The 18504-nt window shown below is 41.3% G+C and overlaps 1 protein-coding gene across 5 annotated transcripts in view; it reads right to left on the bottom strand.

The window, feature by feature from the left end:
* Positions 1–18141, bottom strand: part of KDM3A (lysine demethylase 3A) — a 46515-nt gene extending 28374 nt beyond the window's left edge. Inside the window, exons 1-8 of one of the 5 annotated variants that reach the window (XM_039541584.1) lie at positions 17851–18141; positions 16959–17151; positions 11844–11999; positions 9345–9455; positions 7934–8036; positions 6764–6888; positions 6085–6157; positions 5906–5994 (exon numbers count right to left, since the gene is read on the bottom strand). In XM_039541584.1, the coding sequence (XP_039397518.1) occupies positions 5906–5994; positions 6085–6157; positions 6764–6888; positions 7934–8036; positions 9345–9455; positions 11844–11999; positions 16959–17132 (831 nt within the window). In that variant the 5' untranslated portion in view covers positions 17133–17151; positions 17851–18141. Of the gene's footprint in view, positions 1–5905; positions 5995–6084; positions 6158–6763; positions 6889–7933; positions 8037–9344; positions 9456–11843; positions 12000–16958; positions 17462–17579; positions 17731–17752; positions 17770–17850 lie in introns of those variants that run through there. The other 4 variants (XM_039541583.1, XM_039541585.1, XM_039541581.1 and 1 more) reach the window with 4 other exon arrangements.
* Between the last annotated feature and the right edge of the window lie 363 nt (positions 18142–18504).

The following is an 18504-nucleotide window of genomic DNA, read 5'->3' as shown; positions in this document are numbered from 1 at the left end:
CAACTATCCTTATAGTTAGAAAGTTTTTAATAATATCTAACCTAAATCTCCCTTGTTGCAGATTAAGCCCATTAACTCCTTGCCCTACCTGCAATGACCATGGAGAACAATTGATCACCACTCTCTTTATGGGCTTGTCTACACTGACAAGTTTTGTCACCAAAAACTGCCTTTTGGCGACAAAAAACTTCCACCTCTGCAAGAGATTTGTCTTTTCCCCTTCCTTTATTGTTGACAAACAGCAGTGTAGATACCATGCTTTTTTTTTTTTTGGTCTCCAGAAAGTGTCTCAGAATTCCCATGCTGCCGCTCTGGTCAGCAGTTTGAACTCCGCTGCCCTGCAGCCAATCTGCCCCTACTCCTTCAAGCCCCAGGAATTTTAAATTCCATTTCTTGCTTGCTGACTTCCCAGGTGAGCATGGCTGGCTATCGCACCAAACACGCTCCTGCTTATACCACCACTGAGCTGCTGGATCTGATCAGTATATGGGGAAAGGAGTCTGTTCAGTTGCAGCTGCAATTGACCCGTACGAATCGGGGCACATATGGGCAAATTTCTCGAGGCTTGTGCGAAAAGGGCTATGATTGGGACACAGTAGTGCAGAGCAAAGATAAAGGAGATGCATGTATCATGCACCTTTCCAGACCAACCTGAACTGTCTGTGAAATGCTCCCAGTGATCCACAAGTGCCTGCAGCACCATGGAGAAGTATCCCTTCCTACTGATGTATTCTGAGGCAAGGTAGTCTGGTGCTAAAATCTGAATGTGCACACCATCAATTGCCCCGCCACAGTTAGGGAAACCCATCTCTGCAAAGCCATCCACTATTCCATGCACATTTCCCAGAGTCACGGTCCTCTATAGCAGGATGCAATTTATTGCCCTGCACACTTGGAGTAATACAGCCCCAACAATGGACTTCCCCACTCCAAACTGATCTGTATCTGACCAGTAGCAGTCTGGATTTGCCAGCTTCCACACAGCGATTGCAACATATTTCTCTACCGAAAGGGCAGCTCTCATTCTGGTGTCCTTGCGCTGTCGGGTTGGGATCCAGCTCAGCACATAGCTCCAGGAAGGTCGCTTTATGCATCCTAAAGTTCTGTACCCACCGGTCTTCATCCCACACCTGCATGACAATGCAATCCCACCAATCAATGCTTGTTTCCCTAGCCCAAACGCGATGGTCTACCATAGGCAGCTGCTCTATGAATGCCAAAAGCACTGATAAGTTGCTGCTGTCCATATCACTCGGGTCCCTGCAATTCATCCTCTGTCAGTAACTCTGCGAGTAACTCTGCTGCCACGTACGATGTCCTCACAACAGTTAACAGAGCATAGGAGAGAAATGCGAGATCCATCCTCTCACTGCAGATGCTGGCGTGCACTACAAAGACTGACAATTGGAAAACAGCGCAAAGGGGAAGCCAGAAACCATTGGAGGGCAGAGACACAAAGCGGTGCATGATGGTACAGATGGTGTTGTCAGGATATATACCCACAGTGCATTGCTCACACTGTTGACAACGGTGCCCTGAGTGTGGCAAATGTAGACTTGCTTTGGCGACTCTGCTTTTGTTGATTTTTTCGTGTATACGTTAGTTCCATCAACAAAACTTGCCAGTGTAGACAAGCCCTACAAGAGCCCTTCATGTATTTGAAGACTTATCAAGTCCCCCCCTCAGTCCTGTTTTCTCAAGACTAAACATGCCCAGGTGTTTTAAAAAACAAAAAAACCCTTTCCTCATAGGTCAGGGTTTCTAAATCTTAGAATTTTTGTTGCTCTGCTCTGGACTCTCTCCAATTTGTCCACATCTTTCCTAAAGCGAGGTGCCCAGAAGCAAACACAATACTCCAGCCGAGGCCTCAGCAGTGCCAAACTACAACAGGAAAATTACCACCTGTGTCACATATGACACTCCTGTTTCTATGCCAGAGAATTATATTCGCCTTTTTTTGCAACTGCACTACATTGTTGACTCTCATTCAACTGGTGATCCATTATACCCCCCAGATCCTTTTCAGCAGTACCACCACCTAACCAGTTATTCCCCATTCTGAAGCTATGCATTTCATTTTTTCTTCCTAAGTGAAGTACTTTATACTTGTCCTTACTGATTTAATCAGCTGATTTAAGACCAATTCTAATCCTATACTCTCAAAGTGCCTGAAACCCTGCCAGCTTGGTGTTGTCTATATATTTTATAAATACACTCTCCACTTCATTATCCAAGTCATTAGTGAAAATATTCACTAGTACTAGACCCAAGACTGATCCCACTAGCAGCCCTCTTATTTTGACAGCAAACCACTACTCTTAAGTATGGTCTTTCAGTTATACATCTGCCATATGGTAAATTAATCTATGGCACATTTCCCCTAATTCTCATCGGAATGTCATGTAGCACTGTGTCAAGAGCCTTTAGAATCAAGATATGTCTCATCTACCACTTCCTTCCTAACCAATAGGCGAGTGACTGTCAAAAAGGAGGATATTAGGTTAGTTTAGCATGATTTGTTCTTAACAAATCCATGCTGGCTATTCCTTATAACCCTATTATCATCTAGGTGCTAACAAATTCATTGTTTAAAAAGTTGTTCTACTATCTTTCCAGGTATACAAGTTAGACTTACTGTCATCTTTGCCCTTCTCCAGTCCTCTGGGACCAAATACACCCTCCAGGAGTTCTCGAATAATCACTAATGGTTCCAAGATTACTTCAGGAACTAGCTGAAGCACTCTAGGATGAATTTTGTCAGGCCTTGACGACTTTAATACATCTACATATTCTTTAACTTGTCCTTTCCCATTTTGACTTGTGTTCCTTCCCCCTTGTTGTTACAACAGTATATCATGTTACATCTTTGCAACCCACAGCACACAAGTATTTCAGAAAAATGGATAATGCATTAAGTTAGAAGAAACTTCAAAAGGAGACTACAAAAGTCAAGTATTTCAGATAGCTGCCAGCTGACACACCACAGCTAAATTTTCCTCTAAAGCAATTAAGAGTTATCAAAGTTGACAACTAACTTTCAGAACTCATCTGGAAACCTAGACTGGTACAAAAAGCCCTCAAGAATTTAAGTTGGATAGGTAATTTTATTAGTTTGTGTTAATTCTTCCAGATAGTCCAAACCATATAATCTTCTTAAGTATAGAAGCCCCCATAAAAAGATTTTAGGTGTAGAGATCGTTGGTGCCTTAAGCTTATGGGTCCCCAGTAATGAGCAAGTGCTGAGAGAATGTGGAATCGGTCAACGCTACACTTGTCTGATACGGCAACTCATGGTGTTGGATGCCATCAGGGTGATCAAGGGACATCTACATAAAACGCATCACTGGACATCAGCAATACCAGGAGGGATGAGCTAGAGTGCCGATGAAAAGCATACAGTCAGGAAAGTAAAACATACTTTCCTCATGGATTGTATTTTCTAAATAGACAACCAACCTAATTCTCAATTACTAAGGGACAATCTCCACTCAATATATTTTGCCTTCCACAATCAAATCTCTGTACAACTCTTCATGAGTGATATACCCAAGTATTCAGATTCTAATATCTAAACTTTATTGTTAAATCTATTCACCTAAATTTGAGTTTGTTTGTAAAATTGCTGATTATGTACCCTATGTATCATATGACTTAAGCTAACTTTATATTTGTGGATAATCTAAGAACTATACCCAGATGTACAGACACTTTTCCCAACCTATGTACTATATAATTTTTTTTTAACATTAGCTTTAATAAAATGTTTAAATCTCTGTGCCTAGTTAGGAAACTACCACCAACAGTTCAGAACACAACAGCTTGTCCACTCAGAAGCAAAAGCCAGAGAGCACTGTCCACTAGCTCCTTGTGGAATATGGGGTCAAATCCACAAGACGTGTGTCACTAATTTCAAAACTTTCCATGGGACTGAGCTAAATTACCACCTCATGCTGTGGAATCATCATCTCCTTCCAAGACAGCTACATTACAATAAAACAAATGTAGCTGTCAATCCTCAATACTAAGGACTGGTCTACAATGAAAAATGTACAGTGGCACAGCTACATCTCTCAGGGGTGTGCAATAGTCACACCCAGAGAGATGCAGTTAAGCTGACTCAGCCCCCAGCATAGACAGCACTACCTCAAATGGAAGAATTCTTCCATTGACGTAGCTATCACCTCTCAAGGATGTGGATTACCTACAGCAACAGGCTAACCCCTCCTGTCACAGTAGTAAGTGTCTACACTGAAGCACTACGGCAGTGCAGCTGCAGCATTTTAAAATTGTAGACATAGCCTAAAACTCATGTGCTCTTAGAAAATGGCCCCTGAATCTCAAACTCAATCCCAGAAGTTGTCAGGACAGTTTTACTCACCTTCAGAGCAAAATACAAAACCCAGTTCCTTGATCTATACTTCCACCACCACCACATTTAAAAAAGATAAACAGTTCAGTTATTGCTGACTGGAAAGAAAAGAAATATCAGCTTGCATGCTTTTGGGGAGGTGCTCAGATAATGATGGACATCTTATAGCAGGGGCAGTCAATAGGCAGACTGCAGGCCAAATTCGAACCGCCAGATGCTTTTAACCAGACTGCAAGATCTTTTTATTTACTTCTCATTATTGCAGTGTGAAAAAAGTGTTTCTCATTTGTCTGGACTTCACTGTACCTTGACAAAAAAATAATTGACTACCCCTGCCTTATAGGAACCCAGATTAGCTACCCCAGAACTCTGATATCACTACTGTACTTTAGAAGTCTACTAAGAGAGCCTGACCATGAAATGGACCTATGTAGCTGGCTTGACAAAGGACTGACTACATGGCTACAGTAACAGGACTATGTACAGAAGCAAGATGGCACAGAGGTAACCCCCAGATCTCCCAGAAGGCCCCTCCTTCCTTCACAAAAAACAACTAGATCTGATGAGGCTAATCACATGGTCATTTGAAGGGCTGTTCTCTAGCTACACCATTATTTTCCATATCCAAATCACCTAGGCCTTTGGCCTTCGAGACAGCTTTCTTGGATCTTAGCGGACCACTCAAATGCACTTGGCTCAGAAAAACTTGAAAATATTAGAAAAGCTGCCAGATTCTCCCTTTGTAGAAAAACAATATACAATAGCTCGGCAAGACTGGTGCACTCCTGTCTGGTAGCAAAAAAATCTCTGAGCAGTCAGGCACATAAATTACAGGATAAAGTTACCATTGACTTCTCTTTTCCTAGATATTTTTCTAAGCTAGAGAAACCCTGATCTTTAAAAAAAACAGGAGTACTTGTGGCACCTTAAAGACTAAGAAATTTATTTAAGCATGAGCTTTCGTGAACCTGATCTTTAACTCTCTCTATATAGCCAGCAAGAAAAGTCTACACACTGGAAAAAAGACACCCACAAGATTGGGAGTAGACAAACTCCATTTACGAATGAGAAAGTGATATCACCCAAAGGCTCAATTATACTGTTCTCTGTCTTCTAGTAGAGAGTACTATACCCATGTCTGGGACTAGCATAGAAGCATGAATGTGAGGCTGCTCTACTTTGAAAAGTTACAGCGGCATAGCTACACCACTTGGGTGTGAAACATCTGTACCTCTGAGACAGTCAAGTCAACCTAACCCCCAGCATAGACAACGGTAGGATGATGGAAAAATTCTTCTATCAAACTAGCTACCGTCTCTCAGCGAGGTGAATTACCTACAGTGACAGAAGCATCCCCTCTGTTGCTATAGCAAGTGTCTAAACTGAAGTGCTACAGCGGCATAGCTGCAGCTGTGCTGCTGTAGCATTCTAAGCTTAGACATAGCATAGTGGGTCAGTAAATTAAGGTCATCTAGTACTCCTCCTTAACAGCTCAATGACAAATACTGTTACAATAGTGAAAATAAGCCTAGTTACCTCAGAGCAGGATTTTGTATATTTGGCATCAACATTTCCTTTATCATCAGATGATTTTCTTTTCATACCCCCATTTCTCTTAGATTTGCCTGAAACATTGAAAGTGACTAAATTAGTTTCCACCATAGAAAGTTACTTCAAACAGCAAAAGGCCAATAAATAAATAAAAAAAATCTTACCACACTTTTCATGGCTGTCATGTAGGATTTCAACATGAATCAATTCTGGATCAAGAGTTTTTAAAGCTGGAATCTTAAGGGAAAATGGAGTAAGCTTTTTTTTAAAAAGACAATGTGTAAAAAGTGTTAGATTAGATATTTACTATTTTCACACCTCAAGGGAGACTAATAAAGCAGTTTTAAAAAACAAAAACAGAAGTATGATACTAACTATGGAGCAAGAGTAAAAGCTTCTTGTCTGAAAAACCTCGGCTCTGTGGAACTTCAAGTTAAAATCTTAACAAGGATGACTCAATCCTCCATTCCAAGTTAGATAAATTGTATGCATGCATTTTCATAAGGCAGTCTCCAAGACAAGGTGTTGCAAACTCTGTACAGATAGATAGAGATGCTAGAATAGGGGTTTCCCCAATTGTTGGGCCAAAAGAGAAAATCCCAAACCTCTGCTCTCCCACTAGTGTGCAGTGAGCCATTTGCTATCCTTCCACACACATCAGTGGCACTGTGCATGCAGTATAAAGTGCTCTAGGATCCTTTGGAATGAAGCATGACATAAAATACAAGGTATTATTCCAGCTGGTTAACCTTACTATGGAAAAGCAAGGATAGAATTACCTAGATACAAGGAAGGTGTTTTAATTCTTTTTATCTACCCATGTTGCCTCAGTTGCTTCTTTACCTCCTCACAGTTGACTTCCAGAGTCCTTGTAGTTGGATTACCATTTACAACAGTTGCTGTGAACCACTGGGTAGATGGATCCAAGCTATAAATCCTTACTTTTGAGCCAATTACATTCTTACCACCTTTAAAAAAAAACAAACACAACATACTTCAGAGAGTGGGAACACACATTATGGTAACTTTCATTACATAGCCACATATCAACACTAACTAGCCAGTAGCACTATGCACCAGAAAATAAGAAAATAGCACTGGAAGACAACAAGCAAAGTAACAATGTAGGTTTTTATGTGCCTCTCTTGACCCCTGGCATGGCTGGGAAAAAGGAGTGTGGCCAGAATACCTCCACATTCTGGTTACTTCTTTTGCTGGAACATCTTATTGGGGCCTTTCTGCTGCTATAATACACACTGGGGGCCCATGATGACCTCAGAATTCAGGAGTCAAAAAAACAGCAAGTACAGCTCAGTTGGACCTGAAGCTTGAGCCCTCAGTGTCTGATTTGTGGAGTTCTTGCTCGCTTTTATTGCCACTCTTTTAAGAACTGCCATGTTACTTATTCCACTATACTAATTTCCTACCCAGAAGTAGAGCATTTCCACTGGACGCAAAACTTTGTTACAAGACTTATAGGAAGCCAAATAAGAGATTATAGTATAGCTCATGAACCGTAAATAAATTTTAACTTGACCAGAAGAAGTCTCCAACGCCTTTCTCTTGAGCTACAGAATAGTCAAGGTTAAAACTTTGTTTTTTTTAAAAAGAAAAAAAAAGTGGCTGGCTAAAGTCAGGCACCTAAATAAGGCATCAGATTTTTGGACGTACTGAGCACTCAGCAGCTCCCCATCGAATTCAATGGGAACTGCTGAGTGCTCCGCACCGCTGAAAATCAGGTAACTTGTTAGATGCCTGATGTTAGCCAGACAGTTTTTTAGGAGTCCTAGTTTCTAATTCTGCCCATTTTGGTGCATTATGGATGGTGGACAGCAAATCTATAAAATTGTTTTAGGAGAGGTGATGAGACCAGTAGACTACCCAACATTCTTCTATGCAAGGAAAGACTATTGGGGAGAAAAAGCAAAAAGGGATTTTTGTTAACAGGTGATACTGTAAATACCACTAGTGCAGTGACCTCCAGTATCCTTCCACCAGATGGCATTCTCATACCTTGCAGCAAGTGGTTTTCGTCTAGATGTTTCATAATCAAAACTTGAATTTCTTCATTAACATTCTGATCATCCATAAGAGAGAGTCTCAGACTGTCCACATCCTATTAGGATGAAAGCATTCAATATAAATAGTTGCCAAGAGAACTAAATGTTTAATAATAAAAAAAAAAATAATGCTTTTCCAACAGCAGCATGTTCAACAGCAAGAGATTATACTGTGAAGCTTTATATGAACAAATGGTTCTGTTGTGTTTAAGAATTTGGTTCGTCATTTGTGCAGAACAGAACAGAAAATAAACCAATATTTCAAATGAATAAGAATTAGTAAAACTTCCATTAGTACTTGTAGTGTGAGCACCCAAAGGCCCAATTCAGGATCAATTTTCTATTATGCTAAGTGCTGTACAAAACCCAGATAGAGACAATTCCTGCCCTCAAACATTTTACAATTATATCTAAAATAAAATGCAAAAACCAAACGAAAGTGAAGCACCGAGGGCATAGTACCTGAAATAAAAATCAGGAAGGCCTGGAGTAGCTAAATGCTAACAGATTATTGCTGTTTCACAGTTATACTCAAAGTGTAATGGGAGTTTATCATCTTGCCTAGCAACCCAGAGATAACCAGCCACTCTCATCTTTTTACACTCTGAACTACCTCCTAATTTAGATGCACTCATCATCAAGCCAGCGTATCAGCCCAGCAGTTATTTTAAGGTGGTATTGATGAGATCTGAAATACCGTTCCAAAGCATCTATTAAAAATTCCATGGCACTCTGTTATAGTTATGTTCTGCACAAAAGCCAACTTCAAGTACATTCTGCCAGATTAAAAGGAGAGCTGGTCAGAGAACGAAGATTCCTCAAGATGTTTCTGAAACAGTTAGACTTTGAACAAAGCTCTGATAGAAACCTGCCCTGTTTCCTGTCAGCTTGCTTGGGAGGCTGATGGGGAGTCAAAAGCCCCAGCTCCCCATGTCCACCACTCAGCAAGTACTCTCAGAGCTAATGGGGAATCAGGACCCTGAAGCCCCAGCTGAGCTGAGAGCCAACACTCCCAGGCTCTCTGCTTCCCATAAGCCCTCCAGGCACAATTTAATTTGCATGTTATCAAAAATTTGTTTTTTCAAAAATATTTTTTTTTGTTTCCATTTTGGAATGAAAAGGTTCATCAACCTGAAAAGCTAGAAGCCTAATGCTATTCCTACACCAAGCTATCTTATATGGCTACATGCTGAGCTACCATCATCAGGTTTTTAACACAACGCACAGTATCAAGGACAGATTTTCATGAGCTATAGCAATGTGGACATGCTTCAAATTTTCACTTAAATGTTTCAGCAGTGAACACTAGAAAAAACATGGCTTAATCCCGCCAATGGTATGCAAAATATTCCGAATAAAATTACCTGAATAGGCTTCAAAAGGTCTTTAGAAAGAAACACACATCTCTCTTCACCAAGAAAACGTACAGAAACCATGGATCCTAGACTAGCCTTGTCCAGTAAGGATTTGTAAACCTGAAAGACAAGAGCAAGCATTTTAGACATAGTACTTTTCCTGCTTATTGTCCTTTCATTTGGTATGTGTTTTGCCCCTGTATTTTGAATAAAGATGGAACTAACATGGCATCCACATGGCATCCATTTACGTCCGCCATCCATAGTTGCCTATCCCATTCTTCTGGTCTCCTATCCAAGAACACAGAAGGGCTGTTTCCCTTTTACCACAGATGCTTTTTAATCTTCAATTTCAAAGCATAACAGAAGGACTCATAGGCATACAGCAGGAGGAGACGAGACGACCCGACCCCCCCCACAAACTCATTCTCCGAGCCCCACAGTACTGCCTGTTCCTCCCAAATCTATATACCTCCTCCCAATTATTGAGCCAATTACCCCCAGGTGTCAGTAATCCCAACAAACCAGTTAATTGATTTCATATAAGCTTGCAATCTTCCCAACACTGCAGCAACCTCAGTGATTAGGGTGCTACAACTAGTATCCTGTCACAATGGCATTTTAATTTCCTTGTTTGGACATCAGAACACATCCAAGAATGATGTTTGCAGTTCACTGACACTGATGTTAGCAGAGATTTGAGAATGTTTGTAAGCTTAATGCCATGGAACAAAGATGATACTGTAGGTACCATAAGTTTCCAGAACTAAATTGTGAATTTAAGAGTAAATTTAAATTTAGGTGAGGTCTGTCCCATCATTTTTAAATATACAATTACTTACTATTTATTGAACACTTTTCATGATCAAAGTTGTTTACAAGTATTAACCAACAGTCCTGCAAGGCAGATTTTAGTAGTGTGCCTTAAAACGCTATAGCATTCCTTTTTAAAGTGACTTATTTTTTTATACTGCGTACCTAAAATACATAACAGAAAAGACTCTATACCTAAATATATTTACTGAATAAATAAGTGTCCAAGCTATACAATGTTTTCAGATACATGTAAGGGCTGTACTTCCCATTTGATGCTATGTAGTCCAAAAAGTTTAAGAATTTAGATTTCCAGTACCACTATTTAATGTATCTGTAGTATTTATTCTGACATTAATCCAAGAATTCAAGAAAAGTGAAAAGCAGACTTCCCCAGTACTGTATGACTGTATTTCCATTTTATATACAAGCAGATTTTTAAATAAATAATGCTAATCTCAGCAGTCTAATCAAAATGGAGCTAAAAATAGCTGAATTAATTTGCATAACCAAAAACAAACTCCTGGGTTGTTTGGCTGCATAAGAAGAACTTAATGCTGCAAGTAGACTAGTAATTTATTCTGATCTGTATAACAATGTTCTATACTGCAGCTGTATCAGTAAAAATAGTCAATCTCCTCTTCCATCTCATTACCTTTTAAGGAAGTCAAAGGACTCCAGGACACACAACTCCTAAAGTTTGACAAATTAATCCAATGACACTAGTACTTTTCACTAGTATACCAACAGTACAGGTTATTGAACTCCTCTCCACCATACGTCACTACAGATTGAAAACTGGATGATATATTCAGTTTTCCATACACTTAGATACCAGGGCAGTATAAGAATTTAAAAAGTAAAATAAATCTATACTTGGTAACTAAATGTATATTACCAGAAAAATGGACTTCCACAATCTCTGATACTTTACGTGGACCAGTCAATAATCAATCTGCTACAGCTGCTACCTAAGGAGGATTTATGTCCTTTGGCTCAAGCAGTTAAATAAAACTCATGCCTTTGAGTGCATGAGATCCAGGGTTCAATCTTCACAAAATGACCCAAAGCAGGCAACTATCACATGGGAACAGGAATTGAAAATGTACAGAGCACTGAGCCACGGGGACGGTAAAGTGAGAAATTTAGGACAAAAGACAAAGGCTTGAAGCAACACGCATCTTCAATGCCTGATCATCTTTCCATCTCTCACCACAACCCCTTCAGAAGTAGTACACGTGGGAAATTAGAGAAGGAAAAAGGATTTGAAACATCTCTCCCCCTCCAAAACACTGTCCTGGCAATAGTCAGAGTCCCACTATGGGAAGAACAAGGCATCACTTCAACACAAGAATGGAAAATACTGCTCTCAAATGCTTAGAGACCCTGCCTACCCATGGCTACAGAACTGAAATTTAGTACAATTTCAGATTTCCCACATAGGTGCATAAAGAGTGCTACACACACAAAAAAAAGCATTCAACCATTTTGGTGAAGCTGGATTTTGTCTTGTTTTAATAAATGTGTCATATTTAGATTAGAGTTTTTTTAAAAACAGTAAATTCTAATTTTGTTGGACTACTGATCACATTAAAAAACTTAAATTCTGAAGCCTACCAAACCAGGAACTAGGAAATACTGCCTTCATGGATCAAATACTGAAGTGAAGTTGATCAGACCAATTTGTATACTTGCCATTGCAGGCCACTGAACCGTATCTGTAGAGTTGGCTTGAGATTTTCGTTCAGCAAGTACCAATTTTTGCTCTACTAGAAATCCTCTCATTTTATGGTTGTAGACCTCGATCCATCTTCTTTTCTCCCATGACTCACCATCAAACTCCACACATACCTAGAGGAATGGGGAAGAAGTTAAAAATCTGGGACATGACCATCAGATTGTTGTTTAATAGCACTTTCGGTCTCTCTCTTCCTTCTATTTAAAAAGAATTTTTTTGTGACCCTAAGAACCCTTCGGTGCCCAATGGCAGAGGGACCACTATACTGCAACTCATCATCAGGCCTGATGCAGCCACTACCCCTAGGACAGTGTTGTCATAATATGTATCCAAAATGTAACGTATCATATATAAACTGGGGACATGCCGGTCAGAAATACCAATGTGTGTTGTATGTGCAAGCTGTATATAGTAGAACCTCAGAGTTACAAACACTGTCCATAACTCTGAAATGTTCGTAACTCTGAACAAAACTTTAGTTTCTCTTTCAAAAGTTTACAACTGACCACTGACTTAATACAACATTGAAACTTTACCATGCAGGAAAAAAATGCTGCTTTCCTTTTTTTTTTGTAATTTACATTTAACACACTACTGTACTTGCCTTTTTTTTGTCTCTGTTGCTACCTGATTGTGTACTTCCAGTTCCAAATGAAGTGTTGACTGGTCAGTTCTTAACTCTGAGGTTCTACTGTATAAAGAATTACGCGTGTGTGTGTGTGTGCGCGCGCGCGCTGAAAATATGTTCTAAAAACAGAGCATAAATCAAATCTACCCTAGACAAAGGAATTTGGATTTACTAATCTGCACCCTCAGGAAATCTTCCTGAGATAGATACTGGATTCTGGAAAATGTAAGGGGAAGCAAAAAAATTCTATTTATCCATCACTTAGGGGACATAGGGAACAGCACCCTATGAGCCTGTGAACAATGGATCCTCTTGGCCAGAAGAGCAGGAGCTGCCGCTACAATTCCTTGGTGTGGCAAGGAATTGAAACAGTCTAATCTCCAGCAAAGTTCACTTTTGCTAAGGCAAAAGGGTAACTCAGTGACTTACAGTTCTGGGCTGCATTAAGGAGAACACCACACTTTTTTTTTTTTTTTTAAACCTTATCCAACAATTAAGTTTAGTTATAAACATTTGTTCTTATGAAAATGTCCATTTATTGCATTTTTGTCACACAACGAAGTGCAACTACTATACAATAGTTACACTACTCTATTTTTAAACGAAAAATAAACAAATTCTAATCTAGTCAATGTTATGCAACATTTTTAACCATAAAATTCCAGTCTTCTATACCACTTATCCATCTCCACAGTGAGCCAGATTCAAATTTTAAATTAATGTATTTCAATAACTCCACTACTCCTGCTGAGAGTTTAAAACAATTATTATCTGAATGCAGAAGAAAAGCCTGTTAACATTTAGGTTTTGGGTTTTTTTTAATACCATGTGAGAACATCATTCAATTTTCACTTTCTATTTTTACAGCACCCAAATGTGTTAGCTGCTTTACAGAAACATATGAATAGATCAGTCTCTGCACAGAGGAGCTTAAATTTTGCATGTATTGCAAGAAGAGGGTGACAAAGAGAGTGTGGAAAAGATAGTTAACATTTACAGCAATAAAGTTAAATGATCTGATTACTGTTTTTATTTTCTGCACATCTTGGGGATCCCTTAAATAAAAATTTACAAAGTATTCCTCACTTCTGAGTGAGGAGAACATGGTAGCTTGATGAACTGGTTTTGGGATGTCATTTCATGCCTACATTTACAAGTTGCACTCCATATAGGTTTTAACATGCCCTCTTCCCAATTGCCATAATATCTGACATGTGAGGTAGTTTATGGCAAAGTTTTTGTAGCATTAAGTTTGATTTTTGAGATTTTGTAAAACCTAGATGATTTAGTTTTGAGTGAAACATCCCTTACAGAGTGTGCAACCCAATACTACAGCACTGTGCTAACATGAGAATCAAGAGTCAAACTCACAGAAACAAGTGTGAAACTGACTAATCTTTTCACTGTCCAGCTGAATTGCAGAAAATAAGCAAACAGAACAGAAAAACTAGATTGTTTGTTACTAATTGTTTAGACAAAAGAACATATCAGCAATTGAAAAACAACATGTTTTGACAATTTTACATTTGGTATTACTTGAAAACAAAGTTGAAAATATTGCAAAGACTAAATCACTATGCAATTTTGTAGCTGTGTTGGTCCCAGGATACCAGCAAGACAAGGTTATTGAACCAACTTCTGTTGTTGAGAGAGAGAAGCTTTCAAGCTTACACAGAACTCTTCTTCAGGTTCTGGAAATGTACTCAGTGTTCCAGCTAAATACAAGATGAAACCAGCTGAAATAGGTGTTGACTAGTTATGCTAAACAAGGGACCATTAAGTGGCCTATTAATCCCCCTCCAGTCACAGGGTTTGGGGGGCAAGACAGCTAGACACTAAGGCTGGGTCTACGCTAGCAATTGAAAGACATAACTTTTGTCTGTCAGAGATGTTTAAACACCCTCCTGCCCCTGAAAGACAAAAGTTTTGCTGTGACAAGCGCCCATGTGAACAGTGTGTTGTCAGCAGAAGAGCTGACAAACAGCAGCTACACTGGACAACTTTTAGCGGCACAGCTGTGGCGACACAGCCATGTCACTAAAAGTTGAGTAGTGTAGCCAAAGCCTTAGACTTTGGCTACACTAGTACTTTCATTGGTAAAACATACATTGGTCAGGGGTATGGTGGAAGAACAAACAAAACAAAACAAAGAAACCTACACCCCCAACCAACAAAAGTGCTGGTCTGGACAGCATTATGTGGGTGGGAGATGCTCTCCCACAACATAGCTACTGCTGCTCATTGGAGGTGGTTTAATTATGTCAGAAGGAGAACTCTTTCATGCCTGCGTACAGCAGCTACACAGGAAACCTTACAATGGCACACCTGCATCAGTACAGTTGTGCTGCTGTAAGGTCTGTAGTGTAGACGTAGTCTAAAACTCATGGACTGAACAGAGACATTGTTATAAACTACAAATCCAATCTATAACCCACTAACAACCTCCCCTTTCTCTTCCCCCACCCCCCCATGACTGGAGGGTTGTTAACAGGCCACTTCACCTTAAATGGTCCCTTGAAATGTGTTAACTAGTTATGCTAAACAATCTGTTCCATCTTGTATTCAGCTGTGACTCTCTTTCCCAGACCTGAAGAAGAGCAATGCATAAGCTCGTCTCTCCCCCACAACAGAAATTGGCCCAATAAAAGATTACCTCACCCACCATGTCTCTCTACAGACTAAGCACTGCAATTCAATCCTCTCTCTTCCTCAACATGGTTTTTCAGTTCACCATCACTCTGGGACCTTTTGCTATAGATTCCTTTTACCCCTCTCTCTTTTCTTTCGAGACTGGTAGTGGGGTTGTATGTTTTTTTGTACAAAAGCTCTTTGCGGTCCTTGCCATCCTGGTCACTTTTCACACTAAACATTTCTATTGGAGAGAGAAGAATGCATTAAAGCAGGAGTCAGCAACCTTTCAGAAGTGGTGTGCCAAGTCTTCATTTATTCACTCTAATTTAAGGTTTCACGTGCCAGTAATACATTTTAAATGTTTTTAGAAGGTCTCTTTCTATAAGTCTATAATATATAACTAAACTGTTGTTGTATATAAAGTAAATAAGGTTTTTTAAAAGTTTCATTTAAAATTAAATTAACATGCAGAGCCCCCCAGACCAGTGGCCAGGACCCCGGGAAGTGTGAGTGCCACTGAGAATCAGCTCGTGTGCCATCTTCGGCACACGTGCCATAGGTTGCCTGCCCCTGCATTAGAGTTAATCTCTTCTAACAGAGCCGTAACCAATTACAGGTCTCACAGTAAAGGTCTGCAAAATCCCCAGCGGCACCTGCTCCTTTTCCTTTCTATTATCAGAGAGGGCTGAGCAGAGAGCACTCTGTAGCAATTTCTCCTCCCCACACCATATAAGGCTTTGATACCTCCCCTGACATGTTATATAGGCAAAACTCTACCCCAGCACACTAGATATGACTAGAATGCCACCCTCTGGAATTTAGGCTTGGTCTGTAGTGTAATCCCAAAGTTTAGACACTAAAGAGAAATAAGTCAATTAGAACTATTTAGTAACTGCCTTGAAAGGAAAAGGGACAAACACTTCCTCAGATTATCAGAAGCAGTCAGAGTCTCCCACTAAGAGAGCAAGGGAAAACCATATAACTGAAAGAAGGTAGCAGCAGCATAAGTAGAGTCATAAAACAAGGCAGTATGCCACCAAGACAAAAGTAGAAGAAAATATAAAATTTACACACAATAAAACTCCATTACTGTGAAATCCTGTCACTAGCAGATGCTTCACGTGCTACAATAGCTGTGGCCCAAAGAGAGCTATTTGTTAATATGGTGTTAACATCTTGTTTCCACCCAATAAACTATATTAGAGGGCAGGTAAAAATACATTTAATACTTCCCAGTATTCTGCCATTTAAGTAACTGTCACAGTTGCCATAGGGATGTTATCTGATTGTGAGAACCATCTAAACTCATGACCATCTAACAATCATGAATAGCAAGTGTCCCCACTACCTTATCGTACCAGTGACCATGATCAATAAGAAAATATAATGTATTGCAACAATAGCCAGTACAAACATTAAAAGCATCACCCCACCCCTCAATCTTATAAAATTTACTGTAGTCGTAGGAAGGCATATTCACCATTGAAACAAGATTTATAACTGCAGTAGTGAATTGCGCTGAAAAGTGTCTTAACAGGTAGGATACAATACAAACTTTGTCCAGGTGGTAGGAGACAACTGATAATCTAGAAATATTTAGAGGGGGTATTTTGTGCATGTATTTAACGTTCCAGAAGATTGAAAATACAGACATCAGCATATAGATTGTTTTCAAGCAGATGAGTAGTTTGACAGATTTATCTAGTCCAGAACAATTTCTAAGAAACAGATGGAAACATATGCGTGGTCTAAGAGGCAAAGAAGTCACCATATGCACTCATCTCCCCAGAACTGTTACATAACTAGAACTTACCTTCAAGTCCTGTTTGGAAACATCTGTGTGCGAAATGGCCCTGATTCTGCCAGCTTTCCAGGGCCATTCGGAGACGTGATCCGTATCCCACGGGCCGTTGTTCTCCTCCTCAGACAGGCTCAGGAACCTCTTCCCTACGAGCAAGGGCCAGCTCTCCTCCAGCCGCAGCACCATCCTAGCGCATTGGGAAGCCCTGTGCTCCGCAGAAGAGACCCAGGAAACACGAACAAAGCAGTAACTTCATTAGACAAGCGCTCCGGACAGTCGCACGCCGACCCCAACAAGCCCAGACGAGGCTGAACGGAGCTTCCCGCTCTTGTGAGAGGAGGGGGACGGGGAGGATTTCTTTCTAGTCGCCGTTTAACCGTAGACACCGGGGGGGGGGGGTGACACGACCGCGTTATATCCGCGCAGGTGGGGAGAATGGACTGGCAGCAGCTACTGTGCAGCGCTGAGGGAACTTGTCCCCCTCCCAGCCACCAAACTCCGAGCCCCCCTTTTGTTCCCGGCGGGCCCTCCTCAGCAGGAACAGACGAGCCAAGTCCCTGGGCGTCAGTGGAGCCAGCTGAGGGGGCAGCTCCTTGGAGAGCCCGCCGAGCCCCACTCCCACTCAGCCCTCACCTGCTCCCCACACACACACAGAGAGCCCCCGGGCAGCACGTCCCGCTAAAGCCCCGAAACAGCCCGAAGAGTCTCCCCTCAGCCCGAGCACAAACAGCACCCGTCACTCCTTCCCTTGCCCTCCCGGGCATTGCATACACCCCCTCATTCACACACCCCCTCAACGCGCCCACCCCCGAGCTGTTCCCGCTCATTGGCCCATCCCGGGAAGAGGGGCGGGGCACGGGGCAAGCCTCCGTCTCGGATTGGCCGAGGGGCGGAGTTAGCTTACTGTTCATCGGGCCGGTTTTTCAGACGCTGCACTTTCAAAGATGGTGATTCTTCCGCCGGCCCCAGATAAAGGAGTCCCGGGCCCCACTCCAGTCTCTGAGGCCCCAGAGTCAGAGGCCAATATCGAAAACATTCAGCATGTAATTAGTGGCATCCGTGTGATTTTTCCAAGTAGGCTGGCTATGACTAGAGGGATCGCTACGCGACTGGCGGAGGGATCTCGAATGGAGGCAGAAAGTGTGAGAGGGCCGCTTATACGTGCGGTTAGCGGCGTACTCAGATATAGCACAGGGGGAGGAGGCACTTGCGGAGCTGTTCTGCGCAAGCGCACATTGCCACATGAACCTGCGGGGGTGCGGCGCGTGACTCTCTGCGCATGGGCACACAGTAAAGGACTTGACGCCTACTGACGGCATGCTCTACCCATGCGCATCAGCAGGGAGGCTGATGCTCCGGGAAGCATGCAAACGAGGCTGAGGTGGCTCATAGGCAGCCATCTTGTGGAGCAGCCTTGAAGGCTGTGGACAGGTCTTTTGGCTTCAGGTCTTCTCCAATATCCAGGGCACTCATAGGGGGAAGTGTGTTGGGGTACCTTAGAAATGCCACAGGTGGAAATGGGATAGCTGGGCTCGCCATGTGCTTTGGGTGATGGTGG

The sequence above is a fragment of the Mauremys reevesii genome, linkage group 5 (assembly GCF_016161935.1).
Source record: "Mauremys reevesii isolate NIE-2019 linkage group 5, ASM1616193v1, whole genome shotgun sequence".
NCBI lineage: Eukaryota > Metazoa > Chordata > Testudines > Geoemydidae > Mauremys > Mauremys reevesii.
This window is presented reverse-complemented; position numbering and strand designations above follow the sequence as displayed.